We start from the raw sequence: 25,304 nt of genomic DNA, 5'->3' as shown, positions 1-25,304 counted from the left end.
GTTATATTAAATACGTTCCAGGTGAGTGGCTATATGATGGAGTGAAGTAGAAAAAAAACGTGTAATGTTAAATTCCTTTGATTAGTTGGACGATGGTATATTAAAAAAAGAAATACTTAATATTATTCATATTTTAGTTCATTCAATGAAAGGTTGAAGTTGAGACCAAGTATTATATTACCAGATTTATTTTTCTTCTACCAAAGGTAAAATATAATCTGTGACGTAGAGGCCTAATGGATTCTTTGATTCGCTGTACCCTCTGATATGGATTGCAGTTTGTCTACTCAGTGCATATCAGAACAACTTGGATCACTACACCAAATAAATGCAATAGGATCTCTTATAATTATGATGTGTATATAACATTTATAGGCTTTATGAGTTCACAGTAGAGGATGTGGCCAATCAAGGAAAGCGTTAGGCCTCTGCATCACAGATTATATTCTCAATTTTACCTTTGGTGAAAAGAAAATAAATCTGTAATATAATCATTAAACAGCTGGTCTGCTATATAATATCGAATAATAAATTAGTTACAAATCCTCAATATTACTTACACACTTAAATTAATTTAGATTACTATATAATGAGTGAGAAAGGACTCAAAAAAGTAAGTATGTTGTAAGGTATTCTTGGTTGATTGTCTAATATTGTTAAGTTACAGAACAGACTTATTGTTATATTTTCTTTGTTTTCTGTGTACTAGCGTAAAAGGATAATAAGATCATCGTAAAAAAAGCTTAATGAATTGTTTTATAATATGAAATACAAAACATGAATATTCCCAAACAATTTTCTTACGGTTTAAAATTGGGACCTTGCATGTTTATTGGTTGTATAATCAGAAATAATGTATATCGTTAAACATGTACATGTTTTTTTTTAGCTGATGAAAACGAGGTTGATTTGAGTTGACTTACCACTGTATGCATCGCCATTTTTATCTCCTTTCAAATAAAATAACTTTAAATGTATTTTAATATGAAATTCGTAAAAAGAACACGACTAAGTTGAAACTATCTTTGCATGAAGAAGACAGAGTTGAAACTATCTTTGCATTATTTTTCAGATAAACATCCCAATTGACTTACGGTTTGAGCCCCCGACGGTTGAGTCTGTCCCAGAAATGGGCAACCGATATGCTATTGTGAATACTCGTTTACCTACCAACACGGAGGGCGCTATACCTAGACTGTGGGAGGTTCGCCATCTGATGGAAGATTTGAAAACTTCTGCAGATTCTGTGGTGATGTATGGTGCTGTACATTACCTGTATAATCTTCTTCCTCAGGCGCTAGCTAGCTGGATTGTCCGAGTTATACTTAGAAAAGCCACACTAATTTACAGCAATCTTCCAGGACCAGAAGAAACAGTGCTACTGGGTTCCCATCGGTTAAAAAAAGTCATGTTCTGGATGAATTCCAGAGCTGACGTTCCTGTCTCCATTTCCGTGTTTTCTTATGCAGGTTCTATTAACCTAACAGTAGCTGCTGATAAAGTGGTTATTCCAGACCCTAAAATGCTTGTTAAAGAGTTTGGTGTTGAGGTATAATTCGTAATCTTTTGAATTCTTATTTTATTTTATATTATATTTATTTATTTTTACCATAGAGGCAGAAAGTGTTAGTCACAGAAGATTGTTTAAAACTGAATATGATGTTAACTTGAACAACATGAACTCGGCGTATTTCCGCATTGGCTATTGAAAACAAAAATCTTATTCTATTCTCCATTGGCAATCAATTATACGCTGTTGTGTTGTATTGTACTAATTGGTATTAATCGAGTTACTTGCTATGTTAACTATGACAACACGGTTAACATCATTAAGTAAACTGAAGTAACCAACATGTTTAAACATTTATATGTATAATGTTTTAAAATACTTCGCGCGTAAGGGAATTTATTGATCCCTGTTGTAATAGTTCGACTTTTTATTATATAGAAATAACTTTTGTTAAAAACAACGTACTTCGCTAAATCTGATGTCAACAAAACCGTAAAGCGCAATTGCTTCTTTTCTAATTATAGATTAATCATCTCTCACGGCTTTTATCCAAACGACGCATACCAGGAGAACACAGACGACGCACTAGTTTCACAGCTGAGAGACGCAGGGAAGAAATATTGAAGCCCTCTCTACAGGAGGTAGGTAAAATAAAATAAAACTAAAACCTAATTTTTAAATATGTTGTAAAGCACCTGTTTCGTGTTTTCTTTCTAAATACTTTTGTGAAACATCAGCTTACATATTAAGCAGCCTTGAAGTTTATATATATATATACATTTATATATACACATACGTATTCATATGTATAGGACTGAAAAGTTAAATACAGGATTATAGATACATACAAATTTGGATCATTTTAAATTTAAATGTGATGACAAAAAAATACTTCATTGTACCTAGACCTTACCTTTTGTTAGTTATCACGAAACAATATTTTTAGGGGAATTTTTTTATAACTGAAGTATAATACGAGGTATCCGAAAAGTCTGGAACCGTTGGTGATTTGTAGCTTTTCGTGACTGATTGCGCTGCTGTAAAAGAATGCTTCGAATTACAAGGACAGCATGTGGAACACATTCTGTAAAAATAGTTGGACTGTCTGTGGTTCCATGTTTTTCAGGCACCTTGTATTATCATACAGTGACGCATATAATTTAATTCTCTTTAATTTAAACACTGAAACATCTAATATGTTGACCCTCATGGATTAATGTATTTACAGATTACTGACAACAAAGAGCCAATAAAATGTTATTAGCTAGATTTAGTTATCAACTCTCCAGCATGTTAGTTTAGGTAGGTTTTAGCAAAATATAAAGTGCTCCATTTCTTCATGTACACTAAGTTAACGCTATCAGTCACAAAAGTTGTATTGCATAGTTTTAAGATATTTCAACTTGAAAGATCTTTCATCTATTTGCCGAGGAGATATTTTGTTTTGTATATAATATCAGAGATGATATAAAATCTAATTTGTATAATTATATTCTGTAAATGTACCGAAATGATAATGAAAATTTGTCCTTTTTCAACTTGTACTATGCACTTTATGTTGTTACTGCTATAGAAAAATGGTACATGAAAACAAAAATCATCGAAATTATTGTAGTTATCTTCAGAATTTTGGGCACAAAAGTATACAAGAGTTTTCTACGAATAAACTTTCATAATGTTCAACTTATACACTAGAAGAAAGGCAACTTTTCAATAGCATTCGCCGCCAACTGGGTAACTGGATAGTGCGATTTGACCCTCATTCTTATAGCCTCACGGCCTCAAAGTGGGAAGTACGTTCTTGTGGTAACGTGGAGCGAACCACGAACCCTCAGATTCATAGTCGAGATTCGAAATCTGCTAGACCATATCCGGCCCAGTTCTTGTAGCACAAGCAATATCATACAAGATAGATAATGAAAAAGTTCGTGTAATGTATTTTTTACGTCTCCACAGAGAGGTATATTGTTTTTTCTATTGTTTCTTTTTCTTCTTCTAAACACTTTTCAATTGACTGCCATTCCTTCATTTCTCGGCGGACTGACTTGAAACTTAGTAAGATTATACCTTGGACCAATAAGCCTAGAAAGATTTTTCGTTGTTTTGATTTAGGCCTTTTTAAAGATTCTACTGGTTCAGAAGTTAAACAACTCAAAAATGTATATATATTGGACTCCTATGTGGTTATGTTTATAGCAATCAAGATGAAAATTGACATAAATGTAAATTTTGATGCGCCGAACAATTTACTTTAAAAACTTTGGAGTTGCCCATTTTGAGTCTTTCTAGGGGGACCAGAGTTTACAAAAAAACAACAACATAATTTTGAGGTTTTGGTCAATTACTCAGCCGCATTTAACCAATTCATATGAGATTTGGTACAAAGATACTTTTCTTTAGGCTTCCACACACCAACAAAATGGTGAACTTGCCAATTTTTGGTAATTATGGAAGTGGGGGGGGGGTAAAGATGCCACAAAAAGGATAATTTTAGGATATTTCATATGGAATTTGGTACAAAGATACCTTTTTATAGGTCCCATACATATACTTACAAAACAGTTAGATATATACACATTTTTATTCATTTTAAAGGGTTCAAAAGGTTAAATAAACCAATAATTTTAGGTGTTTGGGTCAGTTACTTAGCCTTGTTTTTATTACTTTACATGGAATTTAGTACAAAGATACCATTTCTAGGTCCCAAACAGATATTTAGACAATTTTGGAAGTTTTTCTTTTGCTGAATTTTTCAGCGAGGAAAGTACAGTTTGGGATTTTCGTGAATTATTCATGTGTATGCCAACCAATTTACATGGAATTTGGTACAAAGATGCCTTCTTGCAGATCACAAGCAGTGATATAGACAGGTTCATCTACAAACTCACGAGGGAGTATCTAATTTCTAAGCAACGATTTTTAATAAATAATACACACTTCGCTTGCTATAATACCACTGTCCTGTTCAATAGGTGCGAAAAATCCTGGTTTGACAGCTTTTTTCAGTACTTAAGAAAGTAAGAAAAGTTATAATTAAACACTTACAACATTTATCTTAAAGAGGCCTACAGTCACGGGCGAATGCAACATGTCTCCGCCACGCAATCCCAAGATGACCAATTTTGACACCAAAAAAATAGTGAAATACACAGAAAAATCGAAAAGTAATTTTGTTTGACATGTCCAAGCTCGATTTCGAGTATAATTCAATGTATGAATTATTTTTTTTTAAGATTGAAGTGATTAAATATGCATTACTCATTATATTTATTTCCAATTCATGGCTGGGCGTGACCTATATTTTAGCGTGTCCGGACACTAAAATCGAGTGCTCATGACTCGCGTTTCGTTTTCATAAAAACGCGCTCCGTACTTTGAGATCATGTGTACTGACGGACAAGTCCCACTGTTCAATCAAACAATAGTAGCCCAAGAATTGGTGGTGGGTATCGTTGATTAGCTGTCTTCCCTCTAGTTTATCAGATCAAAATTAGAGAGGGTTATGTGCTGGTAACCCTTTTGTAGGTATTCGCAAATATACTAAACAAACTAACAAACATGAACTCATGATAAGATTCTATAACGAGTCGTTTTTGTAATTTCAGAGTTATTAGAGTTTCCTTCACCTACTGTTAAGAAAATATCATAGTTAAGATCACTACGGGTTCTGGGATTGTTGTTTTTTCTGTACATTGAATACCGCTGTGTTATTTTTTTATTATTTATTTTAGATTCAACAAAAACTACACGACGTACAAGACGAGCTAAGAGAGATCACAGTTAGAATGGAAAATGCCTCGAATTCAGATCACTCTCCATCAGAATTTAGACAGCTAACAGCTTCTCATGCTGTTCTGAGTCGGAGAGTAGAGGAACTAAAGGAGGAGTTTTCAGAGTTGTTGACGGAGCTAAGAAGACGAAAATCTTTGGTGGACGGTCGAGTCTTGATGGGAGAGGTCTGTTCATACTAATTGTAAACTACAAGGAATAATGATCTCATATCCAATATTAAACTTTGATCTATTTAATTCTTATTAACCAAATGAATTCCTTTCGTCAAATGAGATCATTTTTGTGCTTAAAAAGAAAGAAAAGAATGTAAACTTTATTATTATTCTACAGGTCAGTTTCTTTACTAGTTTTCCGTAGTTTCACGATTTTTTTTATGTTAAATAAAGGCAAGGTTTTTGTTTTATTTAGTTTTATATCCCTTAATCACACTGAAATAAAACTAGTGATAAAAACCTGAGAAAACAGGGCAAGTTAGGCTAATGCTATAAATTATTTTGAGAATCAGTGATATTAGCGTAGATCCATGTTTCTGACAAAAATGTATTTCTTAACTTAAAAGATAGGCACATTTTTTTCTTTGTGGCCAACTACGAATCAAACTAAGAAATATTATTTAATTATCATAGTAACTTTTAACATTATTTATTTAGGATGAAGATTGTGACGGAATATTACGGAGACCTCGTAAGAGAGCGCTGTCTATCGCAGGAGGACGGAGATCCAGTTTTAGCGCCGTTACATCGTCTGCCATGTCAACAGCACGACCCCTGACCACTCCCACTACACCTCATCACAGCTCATTTGTATCCTCTAGTTCTGATATAGAGCACCCTGGATCGCCTTCTAGCGAAATAAATCGGACCCTTCTCCTTGGTGGAACACACGTAAGATTTTAAACTTGTTATTCGAGTGAGACAGACTTTGTAAGACTCTTTTTTTCAAGCGTTATTAAAACGTTACAGTGTGCTTCTTCATATGAAATTGGCGATAACCATTATAATTCTGCTACTTAAATCCTAATATCGTCTCAGTCCAATAAGGACGCCATGTTAAGATAAGTTTTGGTTTTTATTATATTCATTAAAGTGACCAGATGGAACAGGTTCTTGTGTCTAATAAACGTGATGAAACACCACCTTGGATTGCAAATATTGTTTTTTATCCTGTTTTCACATTTTTCTTAGTTGAACCCATTACGAATTTCGGTTGCTGTGATTGAGCAAAACATTCTTAAGCCGAGGTAGATTTGAAACCATATTATTACAATCTTTTATTTTTGAGATCTTGATGGACCAATAAGAAGAATGTGAAAATCATAAACACGTACTCTAAGGTGCCATTTTCGTCACATTTATTAGGTTACACATTTTTTTTTAATGTTTGATAATTTCACACGTCTGGGTTCTAATAGGGAATATATCAGCTAAAAACAAATATATTTGCTAGTAATCACTATGACATGGTGCTCAGCTAATTCTGACATATTGCTTTACCTTTGTTTTTCTCTTTTTCCTAACTTCAAATTCTTCTCAGGCATATTATGTAGATTAAAGCAATAAACTATCAAGTTTCAGAAACAGTTCATCCTATGAGTGCTGTACACTATAGAGCTTACATGACAGAAATAAGTGAAATTACGAATGTTATGTTCATCAAAACGAAGTGACAGAAACTTTTTACGCTAAAAAAGCTATAAAAAACAAAACAAAAAATATGACAGGAATGATTCGTGCTACAAATGTTAGAAGATATAGGAGAAAATTACGTAACAGAAATGGTTCATATTATCAACGTTATATAAATGACAAAACTTACATGACTGTGATAGTTCAAACCCGACAAAACTACATGACAGAAATAGTTCACATTATGAATGTTATAGAAAGGACAATTTTTACGTGATAGAAACGATTCATATTACGAATGTTATATATGACATTAAGTGTATTAAACATAATACATAATATGTATTTTGTTACTTGATAAGTTTGAGTCTGATAAGTATTTTCTCAAACAGGGACACTTCAACTTTCTCAGCCATGAAGAAGGTGGCCTTGAACGAATGTGCTAAAATTTGGGTGAGGCAATCTGAGAATTGTTGCCCTAACAAATCCCTCATCTGGCTTCATTCATTTTTCTTCTTTTTTTTTGATGGGTGAATATTAAGTCAAACATGTCACTCCCATTCTGTTACTACGTTAACCTTGTCAAAACTTGCAGTGATTGAAATATTGTGGTTTACTTTCTTTCTTGAGACTTTTATATAATGAATGTCTTTAGTACATACTGTTTGAAATCACAATACCGTTAGTTACAAGATTCCGGAATTGACTGTAAAATATAATACAAATGACATAACCAGTTTCTTTAGTGTTTCTAGGTGTTTTTTATTTAACGGTATTCTCTAAACTGCAAAAAAAATGTGTGATAAAAATTAAGCTATTAAATTTGGGTAACTACTTATTATATCGTTACAAAAGAAACAGTCAGTATTTACGAGTGCTTGATTTGGCATGTCTATCTTAAACATTAAATAATCCAAAATGTCAGAGTGACACAAAATGAAATTTCGCGGGATAGACAAAGCATAACGTATCGTCTTTTAATCTGTAGCAGTAAGAAAATCAGTGGTAAAAAATTGTGTGAAAGTGAAATTTGTTTTAAAGTGAATTTGTTTACTTAAAGTTGAAAAAAAAATGTATCAAGCATATACTTTTAGAATTTCTAGCTGCCCTATATATAGTTCTTTCTAATTCGCAGTACATTTGTGTGACCTCCAACGTTCCTTTTGTTGTTCTACTCCCTTTCAGCTTTTTGCTTTGATTTCTGACAATTTTTGTGTAAGATTCAAAGAAACGGCAGATATTTGTTTGATTTTAACGCGACATCTTTGTAGTTGTTTAAGATATTCTTAATATACAATTAAGAATAATAATGAAAAAATAATAAAATTGTATTTAAAACACGGGATTGTTTTTAGACAGCGTGTTTGTTGCTATTTAACTTTTATCATTAAGTTAAAACAATGAGCATGATGATTAGTATCACTAGTCAGTCGGTTACTTCCGTCTTGCTTTACTGACGCATAATACCTGTATAATATATAATGGAATATATATTAACCTGCTGTACATACACATATCATGAAGATTAGATTGAATAAGATATTGGCAAAATATATTTTATGATTGTATTTTAATTTTGTACTCAATATCTAGAACAAGATATTTTTCCCGTCGTTTCCTCTAGATTAAAAACGTTTTTTTTTTTTGTAACACATCAGAATTACCTTCCTTGAGATATTTTAAAGCAAACTAGCAAATCTCATGCAATTGTTGCAAAATATTTTCTATTGTTTTCATACCAGAGCTGGTTTGAATTTTCGGCTTTGTATTCAACGCATAAAATTAAATTAAACAGACTTTTGAACTTCAGTCTAGAAAGTATTTTCATTCTACAAGGTGAGTCAAAGTTAGCTGCTTCAATTTACAGTATGTAAACAATGTGACGATAGTTTTCTTGTATCTGTTGTGCTTTTCTTAGCTCAGAAAGTTAAAATATTCTTAGCACAATATAAATATTCATGAAATTCAATATAGTAAAATACAAAATTAGGTTGAAATTTGTTACTTATGCTTAGGAGCAACAAACTTTGCCTCACACTATATATTGAAAGTGATAATATATATATATATAATTTTAAGCATTCCTTGACAACAAACTTATGTATATGTAAGTACAATAATTAACTGTTAAACTTGTATATCATATTTAGTCACTGTCAGTTGTTACCAAGTTTGGAATTGTGAACTTAATGTCACGAAACCTATTTAAAAATTAATATAAAGATGAAAGGTTACTATCATAGTTATCTTTATTTGAAGATTATGACGACATTACTACTCGGTAAGTTTTGTATTCCATGTATTATATATTTAAATGCTATTTAACTGAACGCTGTGATGGTAAGAGTTGTGACATTTAACTGTTTTTATCTCATTGTTTAAACAAATATAATAATGGCGTTTATCGTAAGTAGTTTTAGTTTGACATTTTTATGAATTAAGCGTTGTCTATGAAAGGTATTTCCGTGAAACTTTTGTACATTTATTACAAATATAAAAAGTTATCGGAAAAATGCCATTAACGTCAAGAACATTTGTGTGTGTGTGTGTGTGTGTGTTGGTCGCATTAAAAAAAGAGCTTATCACTCATATTCTTTGGACAAAAATAGGTGTTTGTAACATGTAAAAGATAAAAATAAAAGTTTCCATTTTCAGTCTTTGTCGCAACAAATGTTTCTTAATGCTCTTCTGGATGGTGTGAATACACAAGATGAATACTTGATTCTACACACAATGAACTCATTATTTTGTAAATACTGATACAATTTTTACCAGAAAATTCATAAATGAAGAGTGTACAAAGAACTACGTGAGTGATTTAGACTCAGGTAAATGAATTGTTTGTGCAATTCATTCTTCTGCTCTAGACTCAGGTAAATGAATTGTTTGTGCGATTGATTCTTATGATCTAGACTCAGGTAAATGAGGTGTTTGTTCAATTAATTCTTATGATCTAGACTCAGGTAAATGAGATGTTTGTGCAATTCATTCGTCTGATTTAGACTCAGGTAAATGAGTTGTTTGTGCAATTCATTCTTATGATTTAGACTCAGGTAAATGAGTTGTTTGTGCAATTCATTCTTATGATTTAGACTCAGGTAAATGAGTTGTTTGTGCAATTCATTCTTATGATTTAGACTCAGGTAAATGAGTTGTTTGTGCGATTCATTCTTATGATTTAGACTCAGGTAAATGAGTTGTTTGTTCAATTCATTCTTCTGATCTAGACTCAGGTAAATGAGGTGTTAATGCAATTCATTCTTCTGATCTAGACTCAGGTAAATGAGTTGTTTGTTCAATTCATTCTTCTGATTTAGACTCAGGTAAATGAGTTGTTAATGCAATTCATTCTTCTTCTGATTATAATCATTATGTTCTGATATATAACTACAAACTATGTATTTAAGACTATATACACATACCAATTAATCTACCGTTTGAATAATACAAAAGTTTAAGTTTTGTTTTTTTTGCTTTTCATTTTCAGTAAGCAAAGCTACCACTAGAATTACTACTAATAATATCAAAGATATTAATAATATCACTGAGTAGATGGTTTCTTAATGATAATCAAAAATATGTTTTTGGTGTTCGAGAGTTATTTCATTTAATACAGAGAAACAACACTTAAAGTATGATTATATTGTCCTGACTGTATCTTGTTTACTTGTCAATTTTTTTAAATTTTAGACACATCGACCTAAATTCGACCATCACATGTAAATTGTTTGTTTTAGACTACTACTCCAGAAAAAAAATTATAGAAAAATGTGAGACTATCCATACATGAGCCTTGGATCTCGACCCATAGTTATAGAAGTACAATGGGTAAAGAATTGTGTTACAGGTTCCTATTTCCTATTTCCTCCATAGTCGATCGAAATTCAATCTGATGTCAACGATTACGTATTATTGTCCACATCTCAGTCACACATCTTGACCAACTTTCCACAGACTCTCTACTACATGGATTGAACTTTCAAGACCACGTTCAAGGAAAGACAAGCGACAAAGGTCCATTGAAAATGTATCGAAGAACTTGACAATTGTGTAGTCGAATGGGTTTAGTGAGACTGTGGTATTTTGGCTATCTATCTCTTGAAAACAGACACGTGGCTAGAAGCTTGTGTTTAGCTTGTAAACTTTCGTCTAGCTCAAATTATTTTTTCTATCTTGGTAAAGCAACCAGGATATATATCCATCTTCAGTACAACATATTTTGGGCAGCATGACTCTCTTAGTAACCATAACCTTCATTATTCGAATGAAGGATCTACTCCGTATAGCTTGGAGTGTGGTTTCAGAGACGGTTGTTGTCATAAACGATATAACTAGCGAGTTTATCCGCTTTCATGAATAACCTTGAAGGCTTCCTTCGTTGTTTAACAATCTCTTCATATGAATATCATTCCTCGAAAAGGAGTGTGACGTGTCATGTAAATATACACCTAAAATCATAAGTGTACCCATTATGTCATGGTGAAGTGGTCGGAAATGAACTGTATACAAAGTATACAGATACGAAATACATCGTGGCACCATTGTTTCAACTGCGACGTGGATCAATATATGCAAATCATTCTTATAAGATGCAAATAACCTTTTAAATCCCCATTCTAAAACTGCATTTCGATATTGGAAACAAGTACAGATCAAATACTTTCCTGCTTTCGCTCAGTCTATAAGAGGTCAAATTTTAAGCCCAAATTTAAATATTCGCGTGTTTGCATTAAAAGTGTAAAAATACATAAATTTAGATTATAGAAATATACATTAAGATTTTATAAATGTATAGTTAGCTTGTAGAAATATAGAGACGAAGAAGATTTTTCTTCACTTTGAGAACATAGACTTTTAAGTTGCGAAAACAATCAGGTTACAAAAGCCTCCTGGTGGCTCAGTGGCAAGTCTTAAGGCTTATATCGCTAAAAACCGGGTTTCGTTGCTCGTGGTTGGAATAACACAGGTAATTAACTCATTGTGAGGTTTTATGCTAAACAACAAACAAATGGGATATAAAATATTTATAAATATTGTAGAAAAAAAAAACTCAGGAGAAAAGGAGAGATAGATGATTCGATACCAAATAGTGTGAAAAATAATATACAATAATATTATGGAGTTTCCGAACTAAACACGTACACATACTCCTCATAGTAATGTAAATTATAATATTCAAATATACTTAAACTGTGCTGAAATTTTTATATTGCATTCTTACTTTATTATTTTAGTCGTTATATTCCCCCTGTTTCATTTCTTTTACCTTTACTTACAACCTTACTGGGATTTTAACCTATCCAATTAAAAAAACTAGCGTTTTGTGCAGGTTAAATCTGGAAAAGAAGATAAGACTACTTGTCAAAATAACTATAGTTTCGTCCGTTTTTAAGGTAATTTACCAATTTTTTTTTGCTTCTACGTATTTTTACTTTCTTAAAATATCTCATGTCATTCACTCATAGCGTTTTTATTTTACTTTCATTCATCATTATTATTCTTCTTCTGCCCATATTGTTGCTCTAATTCTATTCATTTGGCCGTTATGTTTCAATTGTAAACCCATTTGACTTCTTCATTGTTGTTAGTTTCTATGCTGTATTATATTGATAAACAATTAACAAACGAATGTACGTAGATCCAGATCAAATCAAAGATAAAGGACTTTCACTTACATCATCATCCAATTGTTGGCAATTTACATAAAGCGATAATAAAGTACAAGAGCTAATTGTGCTAACGTAAAACATGCCCTAGCAGCCAGATACACGAGACAGTTTACTTAACAATGATGAAATCTACAAAACAACTGGTCTGTTTGGTAACTTCTGAGCTAACCCAGATTATTTAACTATCAACCATCAGTTCGTTCTTCTCTTTGGAAACATATTATTCTATTTAAGTTTTCAATAAACTGTCTATACTTGCCATCAAATATAGCGTATGTGATTTTAACTTATTGCAAGTATTTTATTGTCTTCAAAGCTAATCTAATCGATAACACAGCATTTCTTGTTATTTTGATATATAGCCTCTCTAAACTTATCTTCTGAGGTATATATATTACAATTATATTGTTGTTTTCTTACCCGTTTTCGAGATTCCATTTCCCCCTAAGCAGCCTGTTCTCGTTTTCCGAATTAACTTCAGTTGTATTAACTCCAACTATCATTTTTTTGTGTTCTAAGGTGAACTCGTAGATATTAGTTATCAGTAAAGAAACGTTTTGATGTTAGTTTTTAATATGGAGCATTCTGTCTTTGGGGCAAGCTTCAATGATAACAGTTCTCAATAAGAAGTAGATTTTCTTCTAATATAACTTCAGTTCCATTAATTCTCAACAGTTTATTAGTACCTTTAGCCTACAGGATTGTAGATTACAAAAAAAAAAGATAGTCTCGTCTTCCAACTTATCAAAGTAACAAATATAATTAAATAACATCTCTTTTGATATTAACTGTTTGCATGGGTTTTTTTTTTTTTTTGCTTTTGTACTGAGTTTTAATAAATGAAGAGAGACATGTAAAGCTCAAAAAGCATGTACAAGTCGAGAAATAGCATCAACTTTAATAACTAAAATGTTTACTACCACGTCAGACATTAACTTTTACTCTCGTCACCGAACATGCTCACTCTTTCAGCCGTGGGGAAGTTATAATGTAACGGTCAATCCCACTATTTAACGGCAAAAGAGTTGGCGGTGAGAGATGTTGACTAGATGCATTCCTTCTAGTCTATCACTGGTAAATTAGGAACTGCTATATAGCTTTGAAAAAAATTTAAAAAAAACTAAACAAACTTTTACACTTCTTTGTTTAGAATTGGTTCAAATGCAGAAAGATCCGATAAGGAATTCTAATGAGGTGTGTTAATGTTAATCATTCGAACTTATCAGCAATTTTGGTGTGTGAACAAACATCAGAATTATTACTAGTACTCAAGTTAACATTTTAGGGGGGGAAATGTCACAATTATCTATGTTAACATAAACCTCTAACAAGTTTTTGGTCTTACAAAAACGAAGAGCTATCTGTAAAGCATAACTATATTACAACTGTATACACAGTTACGTTATTATTTTCCTGAATTGAAGTACCGGTAATATCTCTTTGTGAATCAATTTGGCTCTAAATATGTCCTACATATAGAATGGAAAAACATATGGATTTAGTTGCTCATCTTGGTGAAAAGCTACACAATGGCCTATGTGTATTCTCTCCACTGCGGGTAATCGAATCCCGGATTTTAGAATCGAAATTCGATAAATTTACCGCTGACCCACCGAGAGACATGGACTTAATGGATCACCTGGTCGTAAACCTATAAAAATCAATCTGAGAGCGACAGCTTTTAACAAATGGGCTTCCCATGGGGAATTATACAATGTAGAAGTCGGTGTTTTGAACTGTGGACCGAAATTATAACTACCCAGTGTCTTATGCAAGAGAGATCATTCTATTACATCAAACGTTTTTTTCCATATGATTGAGGTAAAAATACCTTTCATTTTAGACATTATATTTTTTGCTTTGTTCATCAATTGTGTTGTCTGTTCCTTTTGGAAAATTGGTAAAATAACCCCTCGGTGGCTCAACGGTAAGTATGAGGGCTTACAACGCTATTAATTGAGTTTTGGTATCCGCGTTGGGGAGAGCACAGAGAGCTTAATAATAAACAAAAAAAATGCTGCTTTAACGTCAGTTGTTAAGAATGAAAGCGAAAATCAAGAGTAGAAAATTCAACTTCATGGTGAATGTGCATAATGATCTTAAGAAGCTTAAAGAAAGATAAAATAACTGTGAAACAGTTGCCAATTGTAGACCGTTAGCGAAGTGACATGCATTCAAAAAATTTTAAATAGTAAAACGGTACTGACATACAGTCAAACGGTTGTCAATAGTAGAGTAGTACCTAAGCGACATTCAGTCGAACAGTTGTCAACAGAAGAGCGATAGTTAACTGACACGCAGTCAAGTACAGTAGTTACCAATTGTAGACCGGTAGTTAAGCTACATCATTCAAACAATTGTCAATTGTAGACCGTTAGCGAAGCGACATGCAGTCAAACAATTGTCTTTACTAGAGCGATAGTTAACTGACACCTAGTCAAGTACAGTAGTTGCCAATTGTAGACCGGTAGTTAAGCTACATCATTCAAACAATTGTCAATTGTAGACCGTTAGCGAAGCGACATGCAGTCAAACAATTGTCTTTACTAGAGCGATAGTTAAGGAACATACAGTCAAATAATTTTTAAAAGTGAAGTGGCAGTTAAGTGACATATTTTCAAAAGTTATCAGTAGTAAATTGACTGCCAAGTGCTATACGGTATGGTTTTAATGACCAGTTTGTTTGTTTGTTTTGTATGTCTATAATGCTCCTGAGTTCTGACCTTTTATGGTTATTTTTGTTTCTCCAATGTATTGGAGTCCACATTCATAAATAATGTTGTAAATGCGTTTATGTTCTCCGTTGAGTCTATAGTTAATTTGAGGCTTTTTAATTACCATTGTGTAGAGTTATGGCTGATGGACGTCATAGCCCTTATTGAGAAAGTACACTAGTATAGCGAAGTTGTTAATTGTTGTAGATATAAATGGCACAACGTTTTGAAGAAGAGAGCCTTTAATGTTCTCCATGTAAGCAGAGAAACCCACACAGTAAGGCGTTTAGAACATCAACGGTCTCCAAAACTACACCGTAACCCAATCTAAAGTGAAACATTTTTTTTATGGCGAGAAGTTTATGGTTGAGAAATAGAACTCCATTGGAATGAAGCTAGGCATATCTCTTGAAATGTTTAAAAGTATCATAAACAAAGATTTGATGAAAACTCATAAGACTCAACCACACATTGAAATATACGGCTGTTTTCGTAAAAAAATAGAACCGAAAAAACTGATGTATCAAATGCTCCGATGTAAATCCAATGGACTTTTGTGCGTTTGATCTGCTTAGATGAGGTTTTGGAAGCGAATTTTCACGTGCAGTTGAGTCTGCGAAAAGTTCATCGCGATGATGGTCTAAGATTGCCCTTGTTATCCGTCGCTAAGCTTGTTACAATAGAGAATCACAATGTCAGGAAATAATACTTAGTCATATCCATGAGAAAGAGCACGATAGATGATGGAGGAAATTGTTCAAAGGGCAGTACGTGATCTTGTGCATCATTCTTATAGAGTGCGTTTAACCTCAGCAAAATGTCATTTCAATCTTTTAATTAAACAGATAACCTTCAAATACTTATCGGGAACAGTAACAGATGTAAAATAACTTATAAAAAGAAATGTATATTTTCTATAGTATGAAAGACGTGCATAATTTGTTTGAAACCTTTTTATTTTCAACTAATTATTTGGATTTCATATCTCTTGTATAACGTCTTTAGATGCGATACTTAAGATTCTTGTTTCCTTGGACGTAGAAAGGCCAAGGAATTGTTAGGCTAAGGCCGACGTCAGTATCTGTTGTATAGAATAGGGTGTAAAATCTGTGCCTTATCTCCAACTGGCGAGAAGTGGTGCATGACAATAAGGCTTAGCTAACGTTATGTTAAACTATAAATTCTCCCAAGTATAAGTTATCCTGACTTGCTTGCCTTCTTCCTATGAGCAAAAAAAAAAAAAACAAACAAAAAAAAACTTGTAGGGTCAACACCTTTCTGAAAGGGTATTTCAAAAAATACTATAGTTAAATCGAGGGATGCACGGGTAGTAGAATTTGGCCGAAAACCGGGTCCGGGTACCCTGTCACTAAGCTTCGGTCGTGGCCGGGTTCTCCCCCCCCCCAAAAAAAACAACAACAACATACACACAAAAATTAGAAACAAAAACAAAATAAACAAAACAAATAATCACCAACAGAACATTTATCTTTCAACTTTCAATGCCTAGCCCCAACTTCTCAAACCCTAACCCCTATTGTTCTCAAAACTCCCACCTTCCTCAGAAATCCTCTTCTCAAGCCATGCCTGTTATTAACCCCTATTGTTCTCTGAATCCCCGACTTTCAGCGTACGGTCAGCTTTTGTTGCTCGGAACACGTTTTTTTATAACTAAACCGCGTTAGTTGCTACAAACATTAGGGCTTAGATACCCAACTTCGACACTAGGCCAGAACCGAGTATTACCGGGTAGCCCAATACCCGGCCGGAGCCAAATATCTGGCCGGGTACCCGTGCATCCCTAGTTAAAACTATATATATGTATTAAATCCTCTTTATCTAACATGTAGTTTCACTTGCGAAGTTTGGGACACGACGACAACACACGACAGAAAGAGTATACGTATTAAATACTTCAATCTCTAACTTTTTTACTTAATCATACGTTTTGTATCTATTCGAAATAAAAATATTTATAAACAAAACGACCTGTATATTTTTTTTTCCGATCGTCTACGGATATTATTTCGTTATTATAAAGAGGATATCCTGGTGTTATGGATATTAAGGGCTTGATTTGTACGTGATATTTCACTCATTCTCACGCAGTTTTAGTAAACCAATTATCATAAGCAAAACATACGTTGTTTACGGGTCAAAGTTTGGGACTCACATATGGAGTGTAATTAGAGTTTAAATGATTAAACTCAAGCGATACAGGATAAATCATTATAAAAATCAAGACTACAAAACTGCAAATAAAATTGTTGTTTTTTATTAATACCCTATGCTTCGGCTTCCACACTTCTTAAAGGTAAATACTTATAAAGTATTTCAGAGACGTCTATTACGAGAATCATAAACACTTAACCACTGAAAAAGAAAGAAACCGAAACGTTGGGTATTAATAAAATAATAATAATAATGCCTTTGGATTGTGTGGTCATGGTTTTTATAATACTGGATATTATGTTAAGCATATCTTTGATATCTAGCTTATGTAAACGCAATTTACATTTGTACTAGGCACCTTCATTAAATATGTGAAATCAAATACTAGTAAATTTATTATTTTTAACAGAAGTGCGTTTAAAGGTAAATAGTACATGACTTTGCTTTGATGGCACTGATGTGGAGATTAGATCTTTACTACTTCTGCGCCAAACTGTTGTGGTCTCTCGTATGAAATACGGGCATACCCTCAAAATCAAACAATGTTGATGCAATCCCTAGACTAAACGATAAAAGCCAACCTCAAAAACAGTTTTCTCAAGTATTTCCCATTTTTTCATTTAATTCAAATTACTAGAGAATTCACAGAGAACGTGATAAAAAGCTATAAAATAATGACTCTTATATTCTCTGTGAAATGTTTTCTGAAAATATAGTTTCCCAAGTAAAACATATAAGCCGACACTACAGAATTATTAGGATCTTGAAAAAACCTTGAGGAAGCTTATATAACAATATATAATGTTGAACTAATGGTGTGAAACTATGTAGTTTTAGGTTACTGGAACAATACTAATGATTACTGTGGATCCATGTTTAAGACAAATTATGTTTACTACAGAACTAGACAGCTATTCTAATGCCCGATTTGATATTATTTAACTAAAACAAAATACATTGGATTGCTCTATTGATACTTTATTTCTGAATATGTTTCCACTACTACAGTGTACTAAACTTGACATAAGATATATATATAAACATGATGTACTATATTTTGTTTTAAAGCTTGACTTAGTTTACGGTGCATTGTTGACAACTAAAATTGAACGTTAAAGTGATTTTCATTTCAAATAATAACTTTGGAAATTGTATTACAGAGAACGTGTTCAGTAAACAAAAAAAGATACAGGAGGACACTAAAGACCAGTCCACTTCAATGTGCAGATCTGTCAAGTTTCTCAGCAACAGTTTAATCTATTCTCCACTGGTCCATCTAAAATAAGTAGAAATCACTGTTAGGAATCCCTGGTATAACGTGTTTAATCCGAAACAACGAAAAATAATGATCAAATAATTTAGTTCGTATCCTAAAACCAGAACGTACCAATTCTCTTGTGATGAAGAAAAGAAAATACGATGTACTTACAAGTACATAAGTAGATAAAGTACTCCATGATTTGTAAACGTTGATTAGAAAATAATGCAGGATATACAGAGTTACGGAAAATATTTAAATTAACCTTTTCTATCGTCATGAGAGAGGATGGGATTTGTAATGGGTTTTGGATTCTAATCCCGTCCAGGAAACCTCCTAACAAAACAGGGCAGAGGGCTAAGGTTAAATATTTCTACAATTCAAGACTCCTAAAACCATATTTGGCAACAAACAATCTTTGTAAGCTATTGACAAATCTCGAGACTTTACCAACATTCCGTCCTCAACATGCAAGCAAGAAGATGAAACTGAAGCACGAAATTCAGTAGTTTAACTGCATGGCTTGCGCATCTGTTTGGCAAGTAGAACCGCTTTTGTCCATACTTTAGTTGACTGGGTGTGACAGATACTTCAGTATTGTTAGCATTGTGAAGAAAGAGCTAGAAATCATACGTTCTTGGAGTTATTCATGCCAAGGGAGACGTTACACATTAATAGAGCATTGATTATTAGGACCCTCTCTGTGAACCACATGTACGAATATATTTGACAGGATAGTGTCACTAGAGGTAGTTAGCTACTTTTAAGTAACTAAAATTAAAATTTTATTCAGTCTACAGGGACGGAAAGACTAGCTTCAAGTAGCTGGGCTTGTCTCGGCTTTCCCATGTTATACTTGAATACATTTTCAAGAGAAAGGGGGGAGGTTGGGAGTATGAACTACATAAGAAATATTAAGGTAGGGCTTGTAGTTCTATTTAAGATCTTTTATTATTTGATTTCTTTGTAAGGGCGGAGGTTGGGGGTGACATATTGTAGAAATATCAAATATCATTTCATTTCTACTTTAGGAATTCTAAGAACTGTTAAGGGTAACTGCCTTCCCACAACTGGCTGTGAAAGGCAATAGGAGTTGAGTCGTTATGGGTGTAAGTACTCAACTCCATACCCTTGATTGATTTTCCATGGTTACTGGCTAATTTAACATAAGCGTTTGGATTTTGTCTGGTAGATGGGATATCCCCAACACTTTTGAGAGCTATTACCACAGACAATATCCGTTATGACTTTAAGGTGACGACAGGGAATTACAATGGTTTTTGCGAACAACATCTTAATGCTTATTTTATATTAAGTTCATTATTCTTTTATAGTGTTGATTTTAATCGACTAATAACAACTAATGTAATTAATGTAAATAATAGTATTGAAGCTGTTTATTTCATTGTATGTATATATAACTTTGTCTACCCAACTACCAATTTTTCTGAAGTACGCGGTTATATACATTGGTTTTACAACTTTTCGTGTGTTTTTTTACATGTATGTAATTATATAATTTGTCTAAACTTGATTTATATCTCACAGTTCATATCTCCGTTGCTCATTACTGAGAATATTATTGTACCACTAAGTGCATTAGCTCCTATCCAGGCATATCGGCATCCGCATTTTGTCATTCCTAACAGTGATTAATTTCTCTGTTTTTACTATTATTTGATCTCTCTGTAAAAGGATGATATATAACTTAACACTGGTACATCCTTTCGTTATGATAGATGATTTTTTCTGATTAAATGGTAGCTGAGTCAGGGAGAGATTCTAACCCACAATTATGGTTAATGGGCAAACACTGTAGTCAACTAAGTCAGCGAGTCTCAAATGCTTTAAGCATAGTTTTAATTTCACTGATTGGTTAGCATAGAACATGGTAAGCAGAGTTTTGAATCTGTATCTTTATGTTAAGAACTAAAACGTTAATATTTTTGTGTGTAGTCGCTACAGAAACCAAGTAATTATTTAGCTGTCTCTGTTTAATCATGTATACAACTACATTGAGTATGTAAAGAACAAAGTTTGATACACTTAGCCCTACAATCACTACCTTACTTCCACTTTAAACATCACAACTGTCTGGCTTGGAATGATCAAGGAACAGATCAGCACTTAACAAAAGTCACGAAAAAATTTGCTTTCATCCCTTTAATTGAGCGCTTTTTGAGAAATCAAATGCCTAACCATACAAAAGTCTTGAACTAAGATTTTTTTTTCTCTCTGTTTTTAACATGCACGTGAATAATACAACGCACCTTACTCAATGAGGGTTTTTTGGAGAGCGTAATATGCATAGAAGTGATATACGCAGATAATTTTTAACTAGAAATTTATGCTGTGTTGAAAAACATATCATTGCTTCCAGTGCTCAAGGAATGTTTACAGAAAAGAATTAAAGTCGTACTTACGGGACGAGAACAATCCAACATTTTCAGATTGATAACTGTTCCAATGCACGTTTCGGTCTGGAAACAGAAAATTAACTATTAATTATACAGAAATAAATAAATCATTTTATTTAAGTGTGTGATATATTTTAATTCCTTATTATTTTTTTCCAATTTTAAGGTAATAAACGTATGATCTTTTTGTGAACTTGAGCATAAGATTAGAAAAATAATGATTATACAGCTAGTTACCAAAGGAATTATCGACATTATAGTATAATATAATATGAAATAAACTTTTACCCAGATATATCAATGGTTCATTTAAACATGTTAAAATGATAATGTATTCCATTTCAGTCTAAAAAGAGTTCCTCTTTTGTACAGCGATATTTGCTTATGAAGCTAACAACGTATTAAACTACAGCTATAGTCAACACGACCATATGATTAATGGTTGAAAAAACAACATCAATGTGGGATGTGCATGGTGAGATAATGCAATGTGTTGATAGATATAAGGTAAGAAAGGTATGGAATGCCAAACAAACCACACATTTTGTGAGTCAAATAGAAAAAAATATTTCCATAAGATGGAAGTAAAATTTTTGTTATTAAAACTTCCGTTAAATAGATCTTTTTATTTAGTTTCAAATTATTTTCGTCGTACTTACTCGTTTTTAACAGGCTAACATTGTTCTACATAAAACACGATGTATATTATAATAACAAGTGTGATAATGGAGAAGAAAAAACAGATGATTTCAATATACATCGTGTTTCATGTAGAACAGTGGCATTCAAACAAGTGTGATGATGGAGAAGAAAGAAACGGATGTGAATGCCACTGTTCTACAAGAAACACGATGTATACTGAAATAACAAGTGTGATGATGGAGAACAAAGAAACAGATGTTACTGCCACTGTTCTACGAGAAACACGATGTATATTGATATAACAAGTGTTATGGTGGAGAATAAAATACAAATGTAAAAAATGGACTGGTTCGTATTTAGTTCAATGGAGTTATAAAACTCACCTGTGGATAGATAAAAAAAGAAGTAAGATGAGCATTAGCACGAACTTTGAAATGTACTTGTATGCAAAATCTCAAAGATATGTGAATGAAAAAAAGATACCATACATATGACATAAAAATTACCCTTTATAAGAAGTATGACAACAATCGTGTAGGTAACTTTAAGTAAGAAAAATAATATGTTACACCTTCTCATGAAACATTTCGTTACAAGACAGAGAACGTAATATAGATTCTCTTACCACCAGTTTCTTTTCAGTTGCCAGGTCCTGTGAAATAATTGAAATATATACATTATAGATCCACGCTGGTAGAAGATAACTAAGTTAAAATACCGCAATATTATAATATTTTTACATAACAAACTTTAAGTCTATACGATAATCCCCCACAGGGGTTAAGTTTAGGTTTTTGTCCATCTTTTACGGTGAATAGTGAATTTCTTTTTCAGGGTATTTTATTCGACGAAATCACACAGATGTAGGCTTGGAGAACAAAGATTATCAATCTACCACTTCATAAAAGTAATGAAAATCTGCTTTGCATTTTCAATAATTCTCGTACACACATTATATAACAATTCTAGTGTACTTGGTGTATTATCTATCAAATAGTTGATTTTTGTTCCTTATTCCTTTTTGATAATAACACTATTTATAACAACGTATGTACGCCAAACATTGAATAATATTTTTATGTGATGTTTAGAAAACAACTTGTCCAATTGAACATATACAATTTCAAACGTCAGTCAAAATCAGTGACAGAAGTTTGTACTCACCATCTCTAGATCAAGCGCCCCCAGTGGCACAGCGGTATGTCTACGGGCTTACAACGCTAGAATCCGGGTTTCTATACCCGTGGTGGCAGAGCACGCATAGCCCATTGTGTAGCTTTGTGCTTAATTACAAACAAACTCTACATCAGGCATCTGGCCAACGTCAGTCAGAAACAGTTAAAGAAATTTGTACTCACCATCTCTACATCAGGCATCTGGCCGCATGTTGTGGTGTTTCCTAGTACTTTCACCTTATAGCAAAAACAACAATTCAGAATTTACATACGTTCTCTGTAGCATTATCGTGACACTTGTGAACATTCAAAAATCATAATATTAATAAAAGATTTATTCACCTGTATAACCATTTTTCGATAAGTTATCGATACAATGAAATTCCAATGTTTATTAAAATTGTTAAACATTATGAAGTTTACCAAGCTATGCTAACACTACACTGGTTCATGAAGAGTAAAAAAGACTCAAAGATTTTGAATCTAAGTTTTATCTTCTATAACTTAACTTAAAGGAAATACTGTTTACCATATGATATAAATTATTTATAAACAACATTTAAACAATTGTGAAGTTTAGGGCTTTTACACTACTCTTGGATAAGTGTTATTACTTTTTATTCTGAGTTAAAAATGATATTTAATTTAAAGTATTTAACATCTAAAATCTTGTGGAACTGGCTTACTTTTAAACACATCGCACAACAATATATATATATGTATATACTTTTTTTTTGCATTCACTCAGCTCCAATTGTAATTCTCTAATTAATATTGATTCTTTCACCATAATATTTGTTCTTAATCGTTAATAAAAGTAAAAAAAATCATTGTACAATAATAGTAGCTATACTGATCAAGTGCGTAAATTTTTTTGCGTATTTTCATCAGCGAGGCACAGACCCTTGGAAACGATAATAAATCACCATACTTCATAACCGAAAGTGTCTCAACCATAGAACATTGTTCGATGGTACTTTTAAAAGGGTTTATTAGATATGTGGAAATCGCTTCTGATTCTCCTTCACTTTAAGTTTCAGGTGGTTTTTGTTGGAAGTGAAAGAGCTAGGATAATGAAGTGTGTACGATGACAGCAAACATTCTGCCTTATAGAGCGCAGCTGTTTTAAACTGGAATAAATTTTCAAAGAGGTGTGGAATGATGTTTCTTCCAAGAATGAAGAGTTCACCTCATGTCTTTAATAGAACACTTTCTAGGATGAAGGGATGCGAAAAATAAATGTTTACTTCATGATTGGATCGCAGTGACTTTAATGAATTTTTCTTCAAACTAGTCCAGAGTTGTTTATATAGATTTTCTTATATAGATAAAATTCGAATGAGCAAAATATTATACAATTATTACCTTTAAGAACACCGCAGTTAATAATACAGGGTGCCCAAAAATTATTCAGCCGCTTTATTAATGGTTTGCAGTATAATGTAGGTTAACATCTCAGGTTTATCCATACACAGTGGCGCCATTAGCACACCTCAACATGAGAATCGTTCGTGGATCGCAAGATGTACAGGTGATAATCGGCCCCCTCCCCCCATACACACACCCAAGTACGTGACAACATCTCTGGAGTAATGTTTGCAATAACATTAGTTCTTCGGACACGTAACGTTGCCATATCGTATTTTATATGCATCCCCATATAAACTAATGGGAAAAAAACTTCAGACATCAGTTTCCAACATGCGCTAACTGCCACTTGAAGAGATGCAATAATTTGTGTACATATATGTCTAATATATCTAAGCAAAGTAATTGTGACTTATTTAACCGCATCTATTCGAAGAACACTTTTGACGTGATGTCTTGATTTTATGAAATTCAAGATCAAGACTACTTTATTCAGTTGTTTAATTAAATTAAAAGCCCTACATTACTTGTATCTGTAGAACTTAAATACTCACTGTTGCTAATCGGTTGTTGACTTTAAATTTTCATTGTATAGTTTTGGAGTATGTGAGGTAGGTATAATTTTTACTTTAAACCAATTATTTCTCTATTTAGATAAATATAAAAATTAGCCTATCGAGAAAATACCGATCGCACATATCAAAAACATTTGACAACCAGTTTAACAATCGTTTTCTGAGATGTAGCGGATTTGTTGAAGGGCAGTTTATTTGTTTCTTTTACATTTTTCGCGAAAAGCTACACGTAGCCCTATCTAACTTTCGAAGGAAAGGAAGCTAAACAATAGCAGCTACCATAAACTCTTGGGCTATTTTTATCTGACCGAAAGGAAGCTAAACAATAGCAGCTACCATAAACTCTTGGGCTATTTTTATCTGACCGAAAGGAAGCTAAACAATAGC

At 32.8% G+C, this 25,304-nt stretch overlaps 1 protein-coding gene and 1 pseudogene across 2 annotated transcripts in view; one reads left to right on the top strand and one right to left on the bottom strand.

The window, feature by feature from the left end:
- Positions 1-9,581, top strand: part of LOC106478071 — a 101,083-nt pseudogene extending 91,502 nt beyond the window's left edge.
- A 6,686-nt stretch (positions 9,582-16,267) lies between these two features.
- LOC111084937 overlaps positions 16,268-25,304 on the bottom strand; it is a 15,861-nt gene continuing 6,824 nt past the window's right edge. The window contains exons 3-6 of one of the 2 annotated variants that reach the window (XM_022381598.1): positions 23,158-23,211; positions 22,425-22,451; positions 21,164-21,220; positions 16,268-16,532 (exon numbers count right to left, since the gene is read on the bottom strand). In XM_022381598.1, the coding sequence (XP_022237306.1) occupies positions 16,485-16,532; positions 21,164-21,220; positions 22,425-22,451; positions 23,158-23,211 (186 nt within the window). In that variant the 3' untranslated portion in view covers positions 16,268-16,484. Of the gene's footprint in view, positions 16,533-18,444; positions 18,759-21,163; positions 21,221-22,424; positions 22,452-23,157; positions 23,212-25,304 lie in introns of those variants that run through there. The other variant, XM_022381599.1, reaches the window with a different exon arrangement.

The sequence above is a fragment of the Limulus polyphemus genome, unplaced genomic scaffold (assembly GCF_000517525.1).
Source record: "Limulus polyphemus unplaced genomic scaffold, Limulus_polyphemus-2.1.2 Scaffold178, whole genome shotgun sequence".
NCBI classification, from domain to species: domain Eukaryota; kingdom Metazoa; phylum Arthropoda; class Merostomata; order Xiphosura; family Limulidae; genus Limulus; species Limulus polyphemus.
This window is presented reverse-complemented; position numbering and strand designations above follow the sequence as displayed.